A 23739-nucleotide genomic window follows, 5' to 3' on the forward strand; every position below is an offset into this window, starting at 1 on the left:
TAGTCTTAGTATGTCATATTTCTAACTGACCCGGTCAAGCACCTACAGGGCTTTGTACGAGAATTGCCAACCTTTGGGGGGCTGGTGGGTATAACATTTCATAAGATAAAATGAGAGATGCTGAAACTCACCTATGAACCAGTACGTCTGTAATGGGTGCTGGCCCATCTGGAATGTGTCCTGGCCCATTGTGGTCATAGAGCTGTTACAAAGGTGTAACCAGTAGGGCTAATAGACTTAAAAATGTACTACTAGGCATCTTAAATGAAGGCAGTGATAGAATGGTCTAGAACCAAGACAGACAAACTCTTGACACATGCAGAGAGACATTGACAATTACATTGCTGTAGGATGTCCTCTGGTTGCAAAAGTAATTGAAGCCCCTATGTATGATTCTTACTGTTTGTGACAACATTATCTGCCACACTGCGACTCACAACATTTCCCTCCCTGTTTACTCCCATCCACAATAAACCAGACTTTCCCCAATCTAAAAACCGGGACTCTTTGATAATTGGGTTGTGGGAATCTGTAGAATGCTTAAGGAAATGTCTCATGTGGGAACTTTAAATCATTTCTCCAATGCAAGGACAACTTTCAGACCAATGAGTCTGAAAGGTCACATTATGGACAGATTAGGCATTGGATCATGCAATTCTCTTTCAATGAACAGTATTAAGGAGTAAGACTGAGAACCTTTCTCTATGACAGCTACCTCAAAGGGAATAGTATCACAGCTATACTCAATTTTACAGTGAGTTAGGATGAATCACAGATGGGAATATGTATCTAAGTGGGAATGAAGAGTTGGGAGGGAATTTACTTCATAGAAATGGGAATTTCTGTGGAAAGATATTCAGTGGACCACAGTATATCACAGTAAGGAGGTACATTATAAGTTTATCTATGTTTTTTACTTCACACCTGGTAAGCTATATAGGTTCTAACTAGTAGTAAGCCCTAACTTTTGGAGGGATTCAGTTGAGAAGGTCCTGCCTTACACGCATGCTGGGAATGTGGAAAGCTAGCACCTTTCTGGATGGGCATCCTAGATGCCGTCAGAGAAATAGTAGGGTTCTCACTACCTAAAGACCCTGCAAAAATGGTCCTGGTCCTGCGCACAAGAAACAGAGTAAGATGCCGAACATAGAAGGAGCTATAATTTGCTAATACTAGCGAGTGCCAAAATGAGCAATTCTGTTTATCTGGAAGAAGAAAGATACATGCAGACTAACTGAGTGACATTGGATACTGTGGAATTTAGTTGAATTGAAATGTCTGGTAAGCAACGTTAAAGGCGATCATATGTAGAGAGGTGTGACTGGCCGACCAAGATGGCGGCCACCAGGTGAATTAGCTACGCACCAGCCCTTCCAAACTATTTCAGATCCTTATTCATCCTCCCCTCGAAGATGCAATAAAGCAGCAGAATCTGGTTGTGACAATCCTTATGGCTCTCATATGAAGAAAGCGCAACGGCAGACCTGCTGGAGGCAGCCTTGACTGAATGCTGGGGTGCAGCCCAGTCTTGGAGAAGCTGAAGACCGTGTGGTGCAGCATGCTCAACAGACTTTGCTCCAGGGTGAGAGACACCCAAAACATGGCAAAGGAATATGGTTGGAGCCGGACTCTTGGAGGTTTTGTGGATACCAGGTCGGGGTGGCAAGCAATGGCTGGACAGGAAGCCTGAGTCGCATTAAGTGGAGTGCACTAGCGGGTCCGTGGCTGCAGGGTCTCCGAGCCCTTCCACACCCCAGTGAATATGCTTATAGCTGGGGAATAAATCACCCCGTCGGCTGAAGGCAACAGAGGAAGACACAATCCTGGTGAGATAAAATAGCTTGGGCCTATGTAAATTAAAGTTGGTGTGGTGCTTATGTAGGGCCTTCTGGTCTGAGGGGGGAGGCAGTCGGAGAAACAGTCTGCAGTGGGAGCACTGTAAACATCTGCCAAGGTGCTGGGTCAGCAGGTAGCCTGTGCCGCGACCCAGAGTGAGGACCTGGGCTATGCGGATCCTTATGCTGATATTGTTAATTAGCCCTGGAGGTGGTAGCGGAGAAATAGAAACAATGGGCTCCCCACTTTCAAGATTATCAGGGCCTTGGCGGGATTCCCTGATGTGGGACAGTGGGTGGTGCTGGCTGTGACATACACAGGTTTTTGTGGTCTGGAAAAGGTTGGCCACTTGTGTCTCCTTTGGTGGGGGTCATACCCATTCACATGGATTGGCTGATGGTGAACTCGCCTGACTGAACACGGAAGTCAGGCTGAGCGTTCTCGAATTCCCCTTGGCCCCCACTTGATCTGCCTGGTGAATAGTGCCTGGCTGGGTGTTTCTGGTCCTTTGGCCTTTGTGAGACTCTAGGAAGTCCTGACCTATGGAGTTGGATAGGGAAGATATCCTGAAAGTGGGTAAAAATAAAGCTCTGGGAGTTGTACAGCAGGGAAAGATTTGCAAGTTTACAAAGCCCTCCCATTCTAAACGTGAAATCCCCCTTCCCCAGAGAAACCAGCAGACACGGAGGAACGTACAGACAAGGGTGTTTCACTGGCAACCATCATGCAAGCTATACCCACCTAGCCCTTGATGCAAGAATAGGAGAGTTTGGTGAGGAGGTGCCACTTCTCAGGCAAGATTTTCAGAACTTGTTGGACTGCATTAAGGAGGCAGAGAGCTACATCTCCAAAATAGAAGACATGGTATAATTCCTCACAAAGACGTCACCTTGAATGAAGGGCAGAGGATGTGGAGAGGAGGTCACAGGAACAATCTGAGGCTGTTTGTCCTCCCAGAAGGGACCAAGGGGCATAAGCCTGAACTTTTTCTCACTACCTGGTTTTGATTGTGGGTCCCAGAGGTGGACCTCCAGGTGTGCCTTTGACTCGAAAAGGGCCCATCAGGCATTGACTCCTAAGCCGCCCCCTGAGATGACTCCACAGCCCATGATTGCAGTACTTTTGAATTATACTGACAGTGACGCTATCCTTAGGAGAGCTCTGTAAACAGCAAAAACTCTATATAAAACAACACATTATCTCATCTTCAAGCATACACAACACATTCACATGCGTACTTCCATACATTCATTCATATACATAAAACGTTTCTGATATTCGTAACAACACAGGTCTTTGTTGTAATTTCACAATGTCTCAATCACTTGATTGCATAAGTCAAAGTCTCATATTTCCATTTCTAAACACAAGCCAAAACTTTTTGTACAACTTGTTTCTTGCTTTTTATATTACTGTGGCTTACACAAAAATGTTTTCAATGCATGTTTCAGTGTGAAACGCCTACATCAGGAATGTCACTCTTGGTCTTGGCATCGCAGTCTTGTAGGAGATAACATGTTGTTTTGTTATAAAATACAATTTATGTTTTTATTGAGACCTGTGCTTACAACAGTCCGGACGGATTGTCTGACTATGATGTATTAATGTATCTTCTTTATTGGAGATGTCTTTCAGCTTTTGTGTTCCTTCATTAAATATAAATTAAAATTCCTTTGAGCCATACATACAGACATTCATATTCTGGTAGAAGATTTACTAGCAGAATGTAAATTTTAAGGTTGACAGGAGTTTTTGTTTCTAATGATAGATATAATGATGTTTTTTAAATTGATCAGCCTCACAAATGACCACTGGAAAACTGGGCAACAGAGTAGTAACTTTCTAAAAGTTGCATGTGACAACAAGTTACATTTAATGTCGACATAGACATAAAGACAGGCTAAATGTAATGATTTGTTTGATACTTTGAAGTATTAACTTTGGTAGTCCCATTCATAGGTTAGCTCAGCTGAGGTCTTCAGCAAGTAACTCTCAGTCTCTCTCCCAGTAAAACAACAATTTGGGGTTTTAACTGCTTGAACATGTTAAACACATGTTCTACCTTTCTAAAATGCTGCACTCTGCATTAAGACTCAGTTCATCTGCTGTAGGGGTGACTTACACATATTAAAAAAAGGGAGTTTGGGGCTCTGCCATTGATTAAAATGGCAAAGTCGAGCTAGCAGTTTTAACTGCCTTCCAGTCAACCGCAGTAGACTGGGAGCCATGTTTTTCCTTGTCCCACTCAGGGTGGCACAATAAGTACTGCAGTCCTTAAGGGGACACTCTAATTTACAGGCCTCAGTGCACTCTCAGAGTAAAAAAACTAGCAGCATCTACTCAAATGTTTGGGTGTAACCATACCAAGAGGGTCATTCCCTTACAACTGACTTACACCACCCTAGCCACTGTCACCACCACCAAAACTACCACCACCCCCTAACCAGCTTACCATAATCCTACCACCATCAACTTACCCCTACCACCACCACCACCACCACATTGCCACCCTACTCACCACCCTAACCATCGCCACCACACTAACCACCACCATAATCATCACCCTACTCCAACCATCACAACCCTACCCTAATATCCATAACTGCTCTACAACTAGCACCACCACCCTACCCTCACAATCACCCTTACCACCACCACCCTGCCCTATCACCAGCACCCAAAGTACCACCTTATTCACACCCACCTTACCACTGCTACCTTACCGCCACTACCCTACCACTACCACCCTAACCACCAGCACCTCCCTCATCACCCTAACCACCACCAGAATCCTAACCTCTGCCACCCTAACCACTACCACGTGACCCTAATCACAACTTCCCTAACCCCCACTCTAACTACAACCACCATAACCACCACCCTAACCTTCACTACCCTAACCCTAACCACAACCACCTAACCACAACTGTAACCACCACCAGCCTACTGTAACCACCACCTGACCATAACCACAACCACCCTAACGTCCGCTCTAACCACATTCACCCTAAGCACTACCACCACGCTAAACTCCACCACTCAAGCTATCAGTACCACCCTTACCACACCACCCCCTCATCACCACCACCCTACCACCACATTGATCACCACCACCCTAACTACCACCACCTCAAGCACTACCACCACCCTATAACCATCCTGCCACCACTACTCCAACAGCCTACTGTAACCACCACCTGACCATAACCACAACCACCTTAACCACCACCCTAACCACATCCATCCTAAGCACTACCACCACCCTAACCTCCACCACTCAAGCTATCAGTACCACCCTAATCACACCACCCCCTCATCACCACCACCCTACCACCACATAGATCACCAACACCCTAACTACCACCACCCCAAGCACTACCACCACCACCACCATATAACCATCTGCCACCACCACTCCCTACCACCTTGCTAGCCACCACCACCATAACCACACCACCTTAACCACAACCAGCACCACCCTAAGCACAACCAACTCCACCCTAACAACCACTACCACCATTCTACCCTAGAAATAGCGACCACCAACCTATCATCATCCTGACACCGCCACTCCCTACCACCATGCTAACCACCACAACCCTACAACCACTCTACCCACAACCTTAACCACCACCACCCTAACCACAACCATTGCCCTAACCACAACTACCCTAATCACCACTGCCACAAACCACTAACACCATACTACAATACACTAACATCCACCTTATCCTAGCCACTTCCGTAATCACCTCCACCGTCTCCCGTCTCCACCACCTTCACCACTCTCATGACCACCACCATCACTACCCTACCACTCATATGACCGCCAGCTCCACCCTCACCACTACCACCCATACCATTCACCACCACTACCCTCACCACAACCATTCTAACCACTACCCTAACCACCACCCTAATTTCCACCCTCATCACTGTCAACCTCACCACTATTACCCTCACCACCTCCACCGTAATCTCCCTACACCAACCACCATCACTGTTTCACTAAACATGGCTCTCAATTCTTGTAGAAGGGCTTCATTTTTTTTAGCACCGATTTTTAACTCGTTACTTGGTTTTTGTTTTCATGGAAAATTGTAGCCTACGTTTGCATTTGTTTTCTCTCGAATAACTTGTTTTCCCCTGAAATTTTGCATCTAGGTATCCAGTAAAGTCTTTTAAATGATTATGAAACATTTACATGTCAGCTATAACTATCTATTGACTTGTAGGCCTTATCTATGGAAATCAGTGTGAACGTTGAAAAGAAACTCAATGGTATGGTGTTGCTGTGAACACTAGAACAAGTGCCTGGTACATTTTAATTGCTGTGAAATTGGAATAAGAAAACATTTCATGCATTAGCTTACGTGCCATGCTTTGATAAAACAATAGAAACACAATCAATCCTGCGTTGAAATTGGTTTTGTGGGCATACATTTCTCTTTTTGTGTTTGTCTCTCCTCCGTAGCTTGGGTTCATTACTTGTGTCCCTCCTCTGCTTACTATTCAGACATTCCATTTCTCTTTTTAGTAAGGTCTTCCTGAGAGTGAATGTGTTTTTTAGCTGCCTCCCGTGTGTATTTTTCTCTTTGGCTCTCCACCATGCTCCATGTTGTTCTAGCCAAGATGCATATCCCCCACGCCCCTCTGTGTTTTGCTTGCCCTTATGTGCTTCTCCCCTGCAGTACTTTCTCACTTGTATGCTTCTCCCTTTCCACTTTGAGCTCTTTCTTACCTGTGTGCTTATGTTTCGAAGCACTCCACATTGCTCTCTATCCTGTGTTGTGTACCTCTCCCGCCACAGTCAGTGTTGCTTTTGACCCCATCCTACATGATATTCCCCCCCACCAGTGCCCTCCATGTTCATTCCATCTCTGCTCTCCTTGTTGCTTCCCTCCACCCACTTTAAAAAAAGAAAACGCTTTGTCACTAACTTTTGTTTTATTTTACCAATACAGCTTTGATCAGTAAATAAAAAGGAGAAACAAAACACATTTTATAGGCACCTGCATGTGTGGTGCACGCACCTGGAAAATGACACAGCTGATGTGGATGTATCATAGCCCTTTTTTGGGTGAGGCTTCTTTAGCCATGGTGCAAGGCATTGCTAGAAATCATTGGCAAAGCCAATAGTTCCAAATGGTGAGACCTATTTGGCTTTGCCAATGCTTGTTAGTACTTGTAAGTCACCTCTAAGGTCGGGGTGCATGGTATTTAAAAGGTTGGACATGGGTTCTTAAGTTTGACATGTCCTGACAGTGAAAACTGTCCTAAGTTGTTTTCCACTGCAGCAAGCACTGAGTTACATTGTAACACCTTATAATGCATACCATTGATTTAGGAATAGCTTGTACCATGATTCCAGGACTCAAATTAATAGGAATTTAAAATTCGGTCTAATGGTGAAGCATGGTTTTAAATTACTGCTTTGAAAATACTACTTTTAGAAAGTTGGCACTTTTCCCCCAGTCACAGATCTGGGTTGAATCCATCATCATTCTTTAGCTCACTTCGCCACCCCAGTTCAGACACAGCTATATGCAAATGCAGTCTTGACCCTGTGCCTCATGGGAACAGTCCAGCCCAAACTGCAAAGCCATGTTTTCTCTGGACCGGAAACAAGCATCCTGGGCCCGGTTTCGGGCTAACAGCCCTCATCAGCCAGGCTAGCTTGAATCCAGCGGCAAAGTGAGCAAGAGACCCACGTCTGGGAATACCCTGCCAACTTGGGGCGAACAAAACAAACACAAGGAGATGATGGACGGAGCGCTGAAACTTTGCAGACACTCACCCCCAGTCACAGATCAGGGTTGAATCTATCATCATTCTTTAGCTCACTTTGCCACCCCAGTTCAGACACAGCTATATGCAAATCAGTCTTGACCGTGTGCCTCATGGGAACAGTCCAGCATTCATTCACCCAATCACCCAGGCACTATCTATTCACTCACCCAATAACCCAGGCACTACCCTTGCACTGACAGAATTACTGTGGCACTGCCTTGCACTCATCCAATCACTCAGGCTTTACCCTTCCACTCATTCATTTACTCAGGCAGTACCCTTGCACTGATCCTTTCACTCATGCACTACCCATGCACTCATCTATTCACCCACGTACTAACCATGCACATATACAATCACCCAGGCACTACCTTTGTACTCATCCATTCACCCGGACACTTCCCTTGCACATATCCAATCACCCAGGCACTACCCTTGCACTCATCCATTCACTGAGGCACTACACAGGCGCTCAGCTATTCACTGAAGCACTGCCCATGCACTCTTCCAATGTCCCAAACAGTACTCATGCACTCATCCATTCTCTCAGGCACTATCTATACACTCTCCCAATCACCTAGGCACTATGTATGCACTCATCCAATCACCCAGTCACTACCCTTGTACTCATTTATTCACTGAGACATTACCCATTCTCTCATCCACTCACCCAGGCACTACTCATGCACTTGACCAATCACCCAAGCAGTACTGATGCACTCATCCAGTCAACCAGGCACTGCTCATACATTGTTCAAATCACCCAGGCTCTTATCCATTCACTCAGACACTACCCATAGACTCATCAAATGATCCAGGCACTACCCTTGCACTCATTTATTCACTGAGGCATTACCCATGCTCTCATCCAGTCACCCAGGCACTACTCATGCACTCGTCCAATCACCCAGGCAGTACTGATGCACTCATCCAATCAACCAGGCACTACTCATACATCGTTTAAATCACCCAGGCGCTCATCCGTTCACTCAGGTTGTATTCATGCACTCACCCATTCACTCAGGCACTACCCATACACTCATCGAATGATCCAGGCACTACCCTTGCACTCATTCATTCAATCTGGCATTATCCATACACTCATCCATTCTCCCAGGCACTATCCATGCACATATCCAATCACCCAGTCACTACCCTTCCACTCATACATTCACTCAGGCCCTGTGCATGCGTTCATCCATTAACTCAGGCACTATCCAAACACTTGTCTATTGACCCTGGCACTACACTTGCTCTCATCCATTCACTCATGCATTCGCCAGGCCCTAACCATGCACATATTGAATAACTCAGCCAGTACCCATGCATTCATATATTCACTCAGGCACTACACACACACTCATCCATTCACCCAGACACTACCCATGGACACATCCAATCACTCAGGCACTACCCTTGCACTCATCTGTTCACTCAGGTACTATGCACGCGCTCATCCATTCCCTCGGGCACAAGCCATGCACTCATCCTATCACCCAGACTTACCCTTGCACTCATTAATTCGCTTATGCACTCATGCATTTACTTAGACTCTACCCATGCACTCATCTATTCACTGAGGCACTGCCCATGCACACATCCAGTCACCAAGGCACTACCCTTCTACTCATTCATTCATACTGCCAGTAGTCATGCACTCATCTATTCACCTAGGCATTATACATGCACTCATCCAATCACCCAGGCACTATCCATGCACTCAACATACATTCATTCTTTATTCGATCAGTTTAAAAAGATCATAAAAGCACAGAATAAATACAAAGTAACAATTTCATGTCCATAAAATACTTCATGTCCCTTGTATAAGAACAAAAAAATAAGAGGATAATAATATAATAGAGGTACCCGTTTAACTACGAACTTATGTGAGCCACTCTCTAAGATGCAGTAGTGGATAACTTTTGCTTGGCCCTTAGATAGAAGCCATCCCCCTCTTCCTTTTTCTCATACAGGCCCAAAGAAAAGAAGCTAGTGAAAAACATGTTAAAAGGTCGGGTAATGCACTCATTCATTTACCCAGCCATTAACCATGCACTCATCCATTCACTTAGTGATAGTACCTGCTTTGACATTATTGTTTAATGCCTCTTTTCCAACATAACTGGATTGGTGGGAAGAAGTAAACAAGCCAATGTTATTAAAATCTATCTTTGATGCCCTTATTAAGGCAGACTGTTGGCCAGTCTAGCAGCTTGCTGTTATCACAAAGTTAGGTGAATAACATCAACCCACTTGTTTATAAATCATTGTGAGTCTTATGATGTGTTGGTCTTAGCCAGATAGGTTTTTGTCCTGGGATGTGAACAGAGACTGGAAACCTGAAGCCTTCTCTAGGCAAACAGTCTCCAGGTATCTCAAATTGGACCTGGACATTGGTCACTCCATCCATCTCAGCCTGAATGATCTCGCAGCTGCCTTTGATAAGGTGGATCATTCTATCATATTCTACAGTCTGGTAGTGGTCCAAACCTTGTTTCACCCCCATTCTTTTGGGGCGAATTCAGTCGCTGGCCTTCCCCTCATTCTAGCAAGAAATGTGGAGTCCCTCGAGGGTCCTACTTGTCCCCCCATTCTATTTAACATCTATAGGCAACCTTACACTGGCTTTATAAGATCTTTTGTGGAGAAATCCTTGTCTCTTGAAGATGACACAAAATAATCCTGTGCTTCACAATCACTCCTTCTGAGCTTCAGCGAATTCTCCAATCCTGGCTTTTGGTGTTTAAAGTTTATGGGGCTATTAAAGAAGGTCAACTTAAAAAGTGATTAAACCTACACCTGTAAGTTTACTGTTACACTTTTGAGTAACTTTACTACTTTTGTCTTTTCAACATATATGAGGGTAAAAGTTACTCAAAAATTAAAATTTACAAGTACTACAAGTACCCAGCCTCTGAAACCGAGTGGAGTCAGTAAAAGCATCATATAGTACCAATAGGTTACTAGTAGTGACTTTGTGACCATCTTTGACATTCAGCACACTTGGCAGAGAGCTCCGCAATTGAGGCAAAAATCTTTCTATGGTAAAGTATAGAGACATTTTGAAAATATAATTAAAGTTTCAAAAATATTAAAATTATTTGTAAGTTAAATGTAAATATAAAATAAGGTTATGTTAAGATGTTGCGTGTATTTTAAATGTAGAATAATTAGTAAAATCATCTTACAGCACTACAATTCTAATTAAAAATGTAATTAATTTATGTAAATGAAATAAAATAATTTTTAAAAGATCATCAGACCCACCTCAACTAAAATATTTGTTTATTTTTTTTGTAAAAAAAGTTACTAAAGATTATTTGTAATAATACTTACATTTGTTTTATGAAAGTATATGTGTAAATTGAAAAAGGTAATTTAATTGTTTTAAAATCCAATATTTAAAATTTATATTTAACATTTTTAATACTAAAATAATAGTATATATTTAAACATTTTTAAATTAGATAATTAATTTTAAGATTGTGTCCTGTGAGGCTTAATTTTAAAGGCCTCATTTAAATCTTGACAGAGAGGGACCCCGGCTCAACGGCGAGGGAGTTACATTATGGTATGCCCATCCAATTTAAATTGGGGCGAGCCATAATTTGACGATGGTGGAGACTAATCCATCTCCGCCTTGGTCAAACTCCTCAGATGGCCCAACGGACTGAGGGCTGTTGGAGGTTTAGATATATGCCCACCCACCTAATTGAGATAGGTGGACATACAGCCGTTTTTCAATGTCGGTCACCACCATGATAAACATGGTGGTAAGGAGCATTGGAAAATGCACACTGCCCTCCTTGCTATGGGAGAAACATCCTATGGCGAGGGAGGCATTATTTCATTTTTTTATTTTCAAAAAGAAAATCCTACTTTGGGATTTTCTTTTTAAAAATAAATCGTAAGTTTGACTTTCGGCTTTGTCATGTTGACAGAGCTGTCCATCAAACGTACAATTAATTGGAAGGAACGGCCGTGATGGCGGTTTCTGTCAATGCTAGAAATATCTGTTGGGCCAGTGGACACTTCTAAATCTGGCAGATGGTACCTCCGTCAAGGTGACGGAGTAATTTACTCCATTGCCCTGGGGGAGGACGGGCTGCCCACAAAGATTTAAATGAGTCCCTAAGACCTTACCTCCATTATGTTTTATGGGAAGGTGTTACAGTACCTGTGAGTGGCCATGGGTGCTGCTGGCCTTACTCCAGCTCTTGGTTAGAGTAATTTACGACTATTTTGGGGTCCTTTTTGACTGTAGTAACTTCAGAGGTGCAATTTGTGAATACAAAGGAGCCAACATTTTTGTGGATGGACTGCAACTGTGGAATCACTTATGTACTGTTATCAAAACTAGCTTTTCAGTTTTCTGCCTCCCCTCTCAACCTACCTTTGTGCTGTTCTACACTAAGAAGACATTTGGCATACGTGTGCTTATGAGTGCCCTTATTTGTTCACTCACTCTGCTTTTGGTTGGTACGTTTCTAAACATGTTATGTTATATGTTCAATTACTTAGTGCATATGCAAACAATATGTGTTTAACTCTAACCTCTGAAACCAAGGTTCGCATGGTATGGACCTTGTAAGAGTCCATCCAGTCTGTTCATAATCCTCCCTTGGTTTGCCTGCCTTTTACCTGCTCGTGTTGTTTGATGCACATTGTTGGGCTGTCCCTTATGTAGCACACAGTAGGTCTGTTTAGTAGGTTGATCAGCATAGATCAATCAACATAATTATCAATCTCAGAGCCATCTATTGCTTCTGGTTTGACAATACTGTTTCCCTTCCACCTCCCAGAGTCCTTTAGAGATCTCACTTAAAACTTGAGTCTGGCGGCCAGTAGCTCCTAATATTACTTTTCATTGTAAGTTAGCCCCACAGTACGAGTTTGACTTGTGAGATGGAATAGCTCAAAGAGTATAGCTGTAGGGAGCATGGAGAGGGAGTGATAAGTCCCCAATTATGTCTAGGTGATAACACCCCTATTCTACCTGTTTTTTCAGAACCTCTCCATTGAGCTCCTACCATTGGAAAAAAATATTTAATGTGAAAGCATCGCAATTTATCATGATGCTTATACTTTGACCAGTTTAAGTTTCCATCCTGCAGTATGTAATTCCCCAACACTTATTCAAAGTGGCTCACCATAAAAATTATTTAGTATCACCATTGTGGAATATTCCTGATTTTCCATGAATGGGCAGTAATTTAAAAGGTTTGAATTCATCAGATGCCTACCCATTTTCTCACTTCAGATTCATATTAGGGAGTATGTGAACACATGGCTCTGTGGCTCAGTCTGCTTCAGTACTGGGCACATTTCTTTTCGAAGAGAAGGTGGCACAACCTTCAGACTTATCTTTCATTGCATGCAATTTCAATTTCTTACTATAGTTTTCCTTAATCATCATGCTTCTAGGACTGTGAAAACTTTGCAAAATGTGGATGTAATTAGTGGCTTAAATCTTGCCCTGAATGAACCAAGATTATGAGGACAATTTCTGAACTGTGGCATATGGGCTGAACTTTCTTCAGCAACTTTTTAACATTCCACTAGCCTATGGATTGTGCCATATATAATTCATTTTGATAAAGAGTGAGCATGCTTTTGCTGTTGTATCTATACCAGTGCTTAATTTGTAACAGTATAAGTGTCAGGGCCCTCATCAGGAGCCCTCTGCAGCTTCCTCCTCCATGGCCCCTGACAGTGCTGCCAATGACAGTACCATCACAACTACTAACCATCACATTCCTATTGTGTGACAATTCAGAATATTCCGGGCCCTGAAGCTATAAGAATGGCTCGGGTGGGTAGTAGCCATTTTTAATACATATTGAATTAATCAACAACTGTTGTTGTGCTCATCTCAAAATTAGAGAAACAGCACCACCATGTGGCAGACTACAATAAGTGCCGGTGTTGTCAATTAGGTCCTCGCGTTGAGCACCGGAAATAAGCGGCTCAAATTAAGAACTGATCCATGCCCGCTATAAAATAGCCAAGACAGCATATGTTGGTTTCCAGAAATGTACTCATTTTATCTCACAGAAGTCAAATTAACTACAGGTCTTATAGTGAGTAAACATGGCTGTCTGGAAATGCTGTCAAAAACAGTCCGTTGTTATTAATCTCTTCTGACCTCAGTTCAGTTTCCGTCATTTGGTAATCTGTTTACCCATGGCCTGGCTATCAGTGGGCTGGAGCTTTTCGATCCCCTGCGCAATCCCTGTTCAAAATTCTGAGTTATGAGGAGATTACCACAGACTCCTGTTTATACCTGCTGAGATAAAGCCCAGACCCTTTGTTAAATTTTAGCAGGTCAAACCTGTTGGAATTTAAGAGGGAAAAGAGTATCCCATAAGGATTTTGAGCTGTAAGCACCACAATCCACGTTATTGTCCAGAACCTTAGAATAGTGCAGTTTATCGGACCAATAAATTCATTATCCACGAGAGTTGGATTTTATCATATGTGACCTATAGAACCTTCCCCTCTGGGGCATTTGTAAGCAGTGCCACAGTGTGGATGTAGAGCATAACCACACATCAGAGTAAGGAAATTTTACTCATAGCTTGTAACTCTGGAATTTGTAATCTATAACATCTTTTCCTGTTATGATCCCCCCACTTACCTTCCCCAATCCAGCTACGCGCAGTAGTGGTTTTTCAGGATGAACTTCCATTAAGTAAACAGGCAGGTTGGGGGTAGGTGCAGGGATGGGCAATGCATTCCCAGGCTTCACTCATTTTAAACTGCAAAGTCCGAATTTCTGAGTTTGCCAGAAGGCAGTATGATGTTTCCACAAACTTGTGATTATTAGGAATTTAGATATTGAAAGGGGTCCCAGAGTTTGAACAGGTGGATTCTTTTTTATTACTTGTTGAAGTCATTTTGTTTGTGTTTTCTTTCAAATATTGTTGAAAGAAGTACATTTTGGTGTTGTTCATTTTATAATGTTAAATTATTTGAAATAACGCGCTGGACCTTTATGACTGCTTTTGCTTCTTTCACTTCTGTCGAAGTGACAATAAGAACACTGCAGATTTCTTGAGAGTCCTTTTGCAGTTTTGCAATCAAGGTTTGCTTTGAGAAATTGATGTTTGATGCCATTTAGTAGTTCAGAGAAGCGTGCTTGTTAAATTATACATGCTGTGTTTTTATTATTTATAAAATCAGGCGTAGCGTGATAGAAGCTACAATGAAAAATTAAGTGACTGACTGGTGCTTTTGTTAGTAAAGGTATATAAATAAGCCACAGATCTTCCTCTGTAAGTCGCTCTGCCATCTAAAGAGGATTAACCGAGGGACTAAGTGTCCTGCCATGCCCACCAGAAGGAGCACACAGCGACAACAGTTGCTCGTCCAGAGAACAGTTGTTCGTCCAGAGAACTATCACTGTCCGAGTGCTGGGAGGGAGGTCCATACATTTGCAACAAATAAACAGTGGCCTGGCACTCACGATTGCGCAAGAGCTACCTTTTGTTTTGTTTTTGTTTTGCTAGCTGTGGAATTCCTGCAAGAAATAAATAAGCCACCAACATCTTTTCTCTTGATTGCAACAACTGCCGTTAACAGTCCAGCCAGGCTTAATATTTAAATCCTCAAGTACCACAATCGAGTGCACAGAACTGGTGCCTGAAGACTCCTGCTGAACCCAGAGCTATAAGCAGCAATGGGGTTTCTGATGAGTGTAGATGCTAAGGCATTCTTGGGTGTCCGAGTTCTGTCTGCCTTGAAGCTGCAAGTTTTTTGACAATGTTTGACTGTGCTTCTTTGTTTTTGGTGCTGCAGAACATGCTGCTGGAAATAGAGCGGAAGGTGGTGGCGCTCTCCGAGCTCTCAGTGCATAATGAGAGCTTGCTCATGGAAGGAAAAGCCCAGACAAAGGAAGAGGCAGAGCAGCTTGCTGTGAAGCTTCGAACTCTGAAGAGCAGCTTACTGGAGCTACAGAGAGTTTTGCAGGACAAGCAAATCAACATTCAGGTAAGAACAAATGCATGTGTGGCTTTCTCATTTGGTCTGCAAAATTACATTTCTCAGAGTTCATTCTTAGTAGACTTTGCTTTCGTGTGCAGCTAAGAACGGTCTCAAACATATCTCGTGGTCACTGACACGCACCACATGCAGCGATTCATTCCTTACAATGCATGCTGTGAGTGCTTGACATCAATATGCACATGGTAGTATAAAAGCTTCCGTACTCAGCTTCTAGCTAGATATTTGGGACTGTTCTAGTTCTCATAACCTTGCTTGTAGTCTAAGAAACCTTAAAGGGGAAAACTCATCAATGTTAACATAACACTTACGCAGCGCTCCATGTCTTTCTAGCTACCTTTGAGCTTGACTCACAAAGTTAAATTTACACTTTTGAGTAAGTTTACATTTTTCAGTATTCACAAAGTATGATTTAATAGTAACTTTACGACTGTAGAGATTCCACAGTCGGGTCGGAGAATTCCGCACATAAAAAGTCCTGTCTTGTCTTTTGATGTGCGTAGTTCTCCGCCACGACTGCAGAATTCTTCAGTCATAAAGTTAATAATAAATTGTAGTTTGTGAATATTGAAAAAGAGTAAACATACACAAAAGTGTAAGTTTACTTTTGTAAATCAGGCCCTTTGTGTTTAACAATTACCAGGACGTATAAACCTTCATTCCCCTGTCCATTCACTGGAACTACTGGTCAAAGGATGATGAACCCCACTTTAAAGTACTTGATGACATCACTCGTGGGTGGAGTTGGGCGAGTAATGCTCAAAAACTACCCCATCTAGCACTTTATTCCATTGCCATCACTCCAGGATGTGTACTATCTACACATTCATTAAGAAAATGTGTTTAGAAAGCAATTCAGGAAGCTTTTTCTCATTCATTGGCCTTTAGAAATGCATAAATTGGTCCTGGGATGGACTAGTGAGTGGGAATAGAGATTGTATTGTTTTTAATAGCTTTTTAATTGCTTCTCCCCTTTATTGTACTGCTTGTTTTTACTGTGCTTTGCTCATGCACTTAAGTAAAGTGTATTGTACCTTTTACATTACAAAGTTTGCATTGGAAATCTCTGCAATATTATATCTTAAGGACTCCATACATTCTTATCTAATTTCTGTTGACACGAGGAATCGTTTGACTAGTTGAAAGTCACACAACAGTGGACGTTATCATACGATTTACTAACTTGTATGTTTAAACACTACTCTGGGTTTTTCATCTTTGTTAAATACTGTTGTTGTAAGAACATTTGAATACAGACCTTGCAGACGCCTTAGCAAATACTTATCGTACTCAGAGTGAAGTGATGTGGTTTCCTTATATTCCGTCTTGCTCTTTTTGATACAATTTCTAAAGTATTTGGTTAAGTTTTATAACCATTATCTTGTTTATTTCTTAGGCTAAGCTAGCATGGGGAGAGATGAAAGCACACAAGAAAGCAGAACACGTAATGTGTTTGGTTTTTGGTTTTAGTTTACTTTGCTTTAACTTTTATGATTTTCTTCTCCTTCTCTTGGGTGTGTGGTGCAAATCAGGTGCCTTCCTGTGCTTCTGAAAATAATTATTTCACATTGCTTTCTACACTTCCTCAAGACACGGTGTGGTGCATTAACACATTCCATTGATTCTGTGGACAGCCTTAGATCCCAGTGAACATACCTAACCATGTGATCTGAGAAAGTTAAAGCAAATATTTTAGTTTGAAGCACTACACTTTCTAAACGAAGTATTCAGCCACATTTTGCAATTTTTAAAGACAGAAATATATTTCAATATTTTCTGCAGCTATGCGTATTCATATCTGCAAATCAAGGTTTAGCTTTTATGTTTTTGAAATAGAACATTTTTATGTGGCAGATATTGTAAATACTCCACTAAATCTTGTAAGTAACACATGACTATCATGCAAAACAAACGCTCCGAAATCCAGGACTGATGCAGCCAATAGGACATTGGACATAAAGTATAGAAAATTGCAAGTGTTGTCAGGAACACAAGGTAAATGCCAGACTTAGGGAAGATTTTAAACCTGAAACACTGGCATAAGTACATGAAGGTTTTTGAAATCCTCATCTTATTTACAGTGAAAATATTTCAGCCAGTAAAAACTGAAGATGATTTGTGTGAGTACTTCATGTGCTTTGTTATATAAACAATTTACGATGATAACTTACTAAATCACTGTCCATAAGTTTTAACAACTGAACTTGTCCACACTGTTTATATTGTCAAAGAATCCACGTCGTTATGTCCCATTAAAAAAAAAAAGAAATGGTGAATAAATGGCTTCTGATATCCGTCAGTGTAAGACAGGATTTGCAGATAGGCGTTCACCTCTACTCAACTCGCACACATGGCTGAGGACGGCAAGTCAAAGTCCCATTTCACCAGTGGAAAGCCTCTGTCACATTCCATTTGATCACAGATAATATCCACTTGCCAGACCTTAATTGTGAGGGGAGAGTGATGATGATGCTGCATATATTATTAGAATTGCTCAAGCAAATGGCAAAATGTGAATGAAAAGCACCTGCGATGACTTTGGATAGCAGAAGTTCACAGTATACACTAGTAGTATATTGTACACAAGGATTATGTACAATCCTACACTTCTTTATTAGACAGAGGAGTTAAAATCAAGAATTCATTTTGCTTTCTGGTCTTGAAAAATCCTTATTTGAAGTTGGAGTATACATGCTGCTTTGCATGATATTTGCATACATTCTGATTTAAATACAAACCTTTCCAATATGGCCTTTTATTTCTGACTAAAAAGATCCTTCCCAGAGCAGCTATATAGCTTTCTGAACAATCTTCACCAAGGTCATGGTTGTGATTGTGCATCTTAGGGTACTCACATCCTTTCTCACAAGTATAGTTGGTCACTCAAGTAACATTTGCAAAAGAGGCATTCCATGCTTTAGAGAAGGCTCTGCTAGTCCTTTTTTACTTAGGTGTGTTAACCAATATAGGGCCATTCATTAGTCAGTCAGTGAGACTTAATGTCTTTTTTTGTTGTCTAAGTTGTTTCAGAATACGCACTCGCAGTCCAAACTGCTAGTAGTGCATAAACGTTTTGCCCAGCCATACTAGGTAGTAATTGTGGATGCGCAGATACATGAGACCCCTTTTGCCTCCCTTTTCCTGTAATATGTGGTAACAAGACAGTTTTTTAAAAGGTGTTTTGGAAGAAACTGAAAATTTCATAATCAATCAGAGAGGTCCATTTCTTTTTTTTGTAAAACATGTTTTTATTGAGTACATCGTATAGGATTACCATCATATTTTCACATGAGTGATGTTAAAGAATGTTTACAAAATTGAAACTGTGAAGAGTCATACACATCGCCAGGGCTAGTCCCCAGCCCAACCATAGTGGAATGCACAGTTAAGGGCTAAAGATTTCTAACATAATTGGGTTTAGGGCAAGTCCCCGCGTCCTACACAGTGCGCCAAGTAAAGCCAAAAATTTCCCATCGTCCTTTGTGGTAGCTCGCTCTAGATTCCTTCTAGTCCGAGGGTATTATATAAAAAGTACTACATTAGAATTAAAACAGCTTCTAACTGTGGAGCAGTGAACACAAAATAAGTAACCAACCCCTTTCCACCCCCCTCCCCCCTCCCCTAAGATGGGGACGGCACATAGAAAAGAAAAACACATACTTCAGGTTGCTTTACAGTTGCACTTCATATCCGAAAGAGGTGGAGCGCCCTGATGGGGGAAGGACAAACAGCAGATGGCAGTCCACGGGAAAGAAAGGTGACCAGGGGACCCCATTTACATTTGAAGTTCTTAAAATTATCCCTGAAAATGTCCGACATTCGTTCCAGGCTAAGGAGCTTCCATAACCTAGAATGCCAGAGGGAAATTGCCAGAGCTTCTCTCCTTTTCCAGGCCGCTGCTAATGTAATCTTCGCCGCCCCTATACAGAGCCACATGATTGTTTTATCACCCCGGGTCTGGTGTTCTAAGGATGGGTCACGAAGTCCCAGAAGGACCTCCGCCATGTTGGTTGGGATAGGGTATCCCAGCATATCCTTGATATGGGCAAGGATTTCTTCCCAGAAAGGCCGTATGTGCGGGCAGTCCCACCAGATGTACTGGAAGTCCGCTAGAAGACCACACCCCCTCCAGCATCTATCAGAAGAATCGGGGAAGATCTGTTGAAGTTTGGAGGGATGGAAGAACCAGTCCTTCATGGTCTTAAGGAGTGCCTCCCTGAGGTCGACAGAGTGGTTGAACTTCGTAATGTCAGACCATAAATGGGACCATTCACGTCTGAGATGTCTGGTTGTAGGATACCCTCCCACATCAGAGTGTAGTGATGAGGAGAAACTTATATATAAAGGAAATCATGCCTTTCATGGAGTTCGCCTTAGTGAGAAAGGATTCAAATTTTGTCAGGGGACGAGTAGCTGGCTCCCGGACTTGTGGTGTGAGGGCCCAGTGCAGTAATTGGTTATAACGGTATCTCTCTGTGTTCTGTAGGTTGTATTCCCTTTTGCAACTGTCAAAGGTAAGGGGGTCAAAGTTATGGAAAAGGTGTGTTAGGGCTAGGCATCCCCCCTCTCGCCAAGCGTCGAATGGACCTGTCTGTAGGCCTGGGGGAAATGCAGGGTTAAAATGCAATGGTGTGAAAGGGGAGGGAAAGGAGGTCCACCTCTCGTCACCCGACACTGAGTCCCATACCTTAAGCGTTGTGCGTGTAGGGGTGTTAATATAGGTGTTCTTAAGTCTATCGTGTTTGGGGTGCCAGATCAGATCCCATATGGTCCTACCTGTCACACTTCGATCCATATGTAACCAGTGTTTGTCTGATTCGTGTTTTGACCATTCAATCAGAACTCGTAATTGGGCGGCCTTATAATATAAGTGTAAATCTGGAAGTCCGACCCCACCCTCCCCTCTGGAGCGACGAAGTATCGTAAATGAAAAGCGTGCCCGTCTCCCTTGCCATACGAAATTCAGGATCATGGTTTTAACGCGCCGAAAGAAGTCTCTCTCCAATTCAATGGGTATAGCTTGAAACAGGTAAAGGAGCTTGGGGAGAGGAGTCATCTTTATGGCATGAATTTGACCCAGCCAGGTTAGGAAGAGGGGTTTCCATTTATTGAGCTCTGCTTGGATACACACGAGTATGGGGGGGAAGTTAGCAGAATAGAGTCTGTCCACTTTTGGAGTGATCTGGATGCCCAAGCACTGTATAGAGGAGGTGGTCCATTGGAGGGGTGTAAGAGGTTGGAGTCTATAAAGTTCAGCTGGCGGGAGAGTGAGGTTGAGGATAAATGACTTACCTAGATTTACTTTAAAGCCTGCTACTGTTTCAAATCGGGCTAATTCCGATTGCAGGGGCGGGAGGGACGCGGCTGGGTCTGCGAGGGATGACAGGACATCATCAGCGAAAAGGGAATTTTTGTGTTGTTCCCCGTGAAGGGGATCCCCTGGATTATAGGGTTTTGTCTAATTGCCGCTGCAAGGGGTCCGATACTAAGGGCGAAAAGTAGGTGGGAGAGGGGGCACCCCTGTCTGGTACCTCTGGAATGAAAGAAGGAGGGCAATTGCACACCGTTGACCATCACCTTAGAGTGGGGTTGAAGGTAGTTAGCCCGAATCATAGTGAGAAATGTGGGTGCAAAACCGAAAGCCGTTAGGGTATGGAACAAGAACTTCCAATCCACCCTGTCAAAAGCTTTTTCCGCGTCCAACCCGACAAGGACTGCGTGAATCTGACGTCTAGTGGCTTTCTCGATTAAGTGTACAATGCGACGGGTGTTGTCGTGAGTTTGCCGCCCCTTAATAAATCCCGATTGATCCGGATGTATAAGATCGGGCATAAGATCGTTCAACCGCTTAGCTAAGATGGAGGAGTATAGTTTTGCATGGAGGTTGAGCAGGGCGATAGGCCTGTAAGAGGCGCAAGCCTCAGGATCTTTTCCCGGCTTAGGGATAACAGTGATCACTGCTTCCGATAAAGAGCCGGTGGTTGAGCCTTCCTCCGCCATCTTATTAAATAGCTGAGTAAGATGTGGGAATGATGTCGGGGGCAAAGGTTTTGTAGAATAGAGCGGTATACCCATCCGGACCTGAGGCTTTATGTAGTTTGAGAGCCTTAATAGCAGCGGCAACCTCCTCGATGGTGATAGGGGCGGATAGTAGCTCATTCCATTCTGGGGAGACCTGTGGAAGTTGAAGGTTATGGAGGTAGTCTCGCTGGGCGTCTGGATCTAAGTGGTCGCCAGTGTAGAGGGTTTTCTAAAGGACCCGAAGAGGTTCGCTTTTGCCTCGTCGCTATGGGTGAGGTCTCCCTGCGGTCCCCGGATACCGCCAATGTACTCCCATACCCGTTTATCCTTGAGTTGCCTAGCAAGATGTTTGCCAACCTTCTTGCCCTGGGAATAGGATAGGTGACGTAATTTCAATAGCGTAAATTCTGCCCTGTTATTGTAAATGGCTCGGAGTTTACCCCGAAGCGTTGTTAAACTACGGAGGGTTTTGCCTCGTGGGCTTCAGTTTGTGAGTTTGTTCTGTGGATGCCAGTTCCGACTCCAACAGTTCCCTTTCTTTGGTGCGTTGTGAATTTAATGCGGAATTAAGGGAAATACATTCCCCCCGGAAGACCGACTTAAAGGCATCCCAGGTGGTAAATTCCGATGTGTCCTCTGGTTTGTTAATGTCAAAGAATTCGGCGATAGCCTCCCTTAGTTCCATTTCTTTTTTTAATACAATGTGTTTATACGTATATATGAATGCAACATTCTGGCAGTGGCGGAAATAGCAGTTCAGTATAACAAACTTGAAAGAAAAATGTTACGAGTCTGTTTCAGATGCCAAACGTCAGCTGTCTTTTCAAGAAATGAAAGAACAATGTCACTTAGCTTATGGGACCTTCCTAATGAGTAACACCCTGATAGAAGTAAAATAAACCAGGGAGCTATCAAAGTTGCATACTAAAATACTTCTTTTTTGATGGAGCCTTTTTTCCATATGTGGCTCAATGTGCCACTGTACATCTTTGAGCCCAAGGAACACAGGAAGCTCAACATATATAAAGCACCAGAAGTGTAATACAGATTCCTGGTGAATTCCTCATTCTGTACTGTTCATCTTAGGCACGTCAAGCCTTCAAATAATTGTATTCATATAACTAGAATGAAAACTTTATTCTGCATATAGGTTCTAACAATTGTCGTTAAATGATCCTCTGAAACATGCAAGTTCTGGCCCTTTGATCTCTTAGGCATATTAGAGCCTTGATTTTATCTGCTCTGGAAGAGAAAGCCCCTGAACTAAACAGTGGAGCATGTTGAATTGTTTGTCACAAACTACTGCCGTCTTTTCACAAGACAATCCTGAGCTGTCAGTAGGAATCGTGTGTATGGTACACGTGACTAGAAACACTGTTCTGGGAAAGTTGTGCAGTGAAGGAGATGTTCCTCTCATGTTTTAGCTGAAATCCACTTTTCGGATTATTGAGTCCTTTTCCGTATTAAATTACTAATGTACTCATATTAACCGGGCTTAAAGTTCTACCGCGAGTGAAGAAGCTGGTAATAGATGACCCCACCAGCCTACAAGTATTACAAGACTAGCATGCAGAAATCCAGTCTTGATGTCAATGATCCCACTTCACATTTGGACCTAATTCCTTGCTTTATTCTTTTTTAAACAAATATTGTGAGCCAATTAGCTTGACATGTGTTGTACCTGAATTTATTTTCCTTATAAGTCTTACTTCATCTAGAAGATTTAATGGGCTGTAAGCGTTCTCCTCTAACGTTTCCTTCATATTTATGACAACTTGGTGGTCTGTTATATGCTTATTTGATTTGTTCTTAGTATTGAGTAAGGATGGGGTTTATAGTGAACTACAGAAAGAGAAAATCATGTATTACATGTTATAAGGTTTTTGGAATTGTATTTATATCTGACTGAGGGTTTACCAAGCACTGATTGTTTCTAGTTTTATTTTTGATTGGTGCTCATTTTTTTATGCTTCAGACACAGCCATATCTCCTGTACATCACTTTGTTGTGATGTCTCAGAGATTCCCTCCCTAAACATATACTGGCGGATCTGCTTGCAGGCATATATCTCTTTTAAGTTTTCTTTGC

At 42.6% G+C, this 23739-nt stretch overlaps 1 protein-coding gene across 1 annotated transcript in view; it reads left to right on the top strand.

Moving 5' to 3' along the window:
- Positions 1–23739, top strand: part of SYNE1 (spectrin repeat containing nuclear envelope protein 1) — a 1959630-nt gene that overhangs the window by 1351812 nt on the left and 584079 nt on the right. Inside the window, exons 96-97 of the mRNA XM_085611789.1 lie at positions 15427–15618; positions 17027–17074. Coding sequence (XP_085467915.1) covers positions 15427–15618; positions 17027–17074 — 240 coding nt within the window. The remainder of the gene's footprint in view (positions 1–15426; positions 15619–17026; positions 17075–23739) is intronic.

Source organism: Triturus cristatus, chromosome 6, assembly GCF_964204655.1.
Source record: "Triturus cristatus chromosome 6, aTriCri1.1, whole genome shotgun sequence".
Taxonomy (NCBI): Eukaryota; Metazoa; Chordata; class Amphibia; order Caudata; family Salamandridae; genus Triturus; species Triturus cristatus.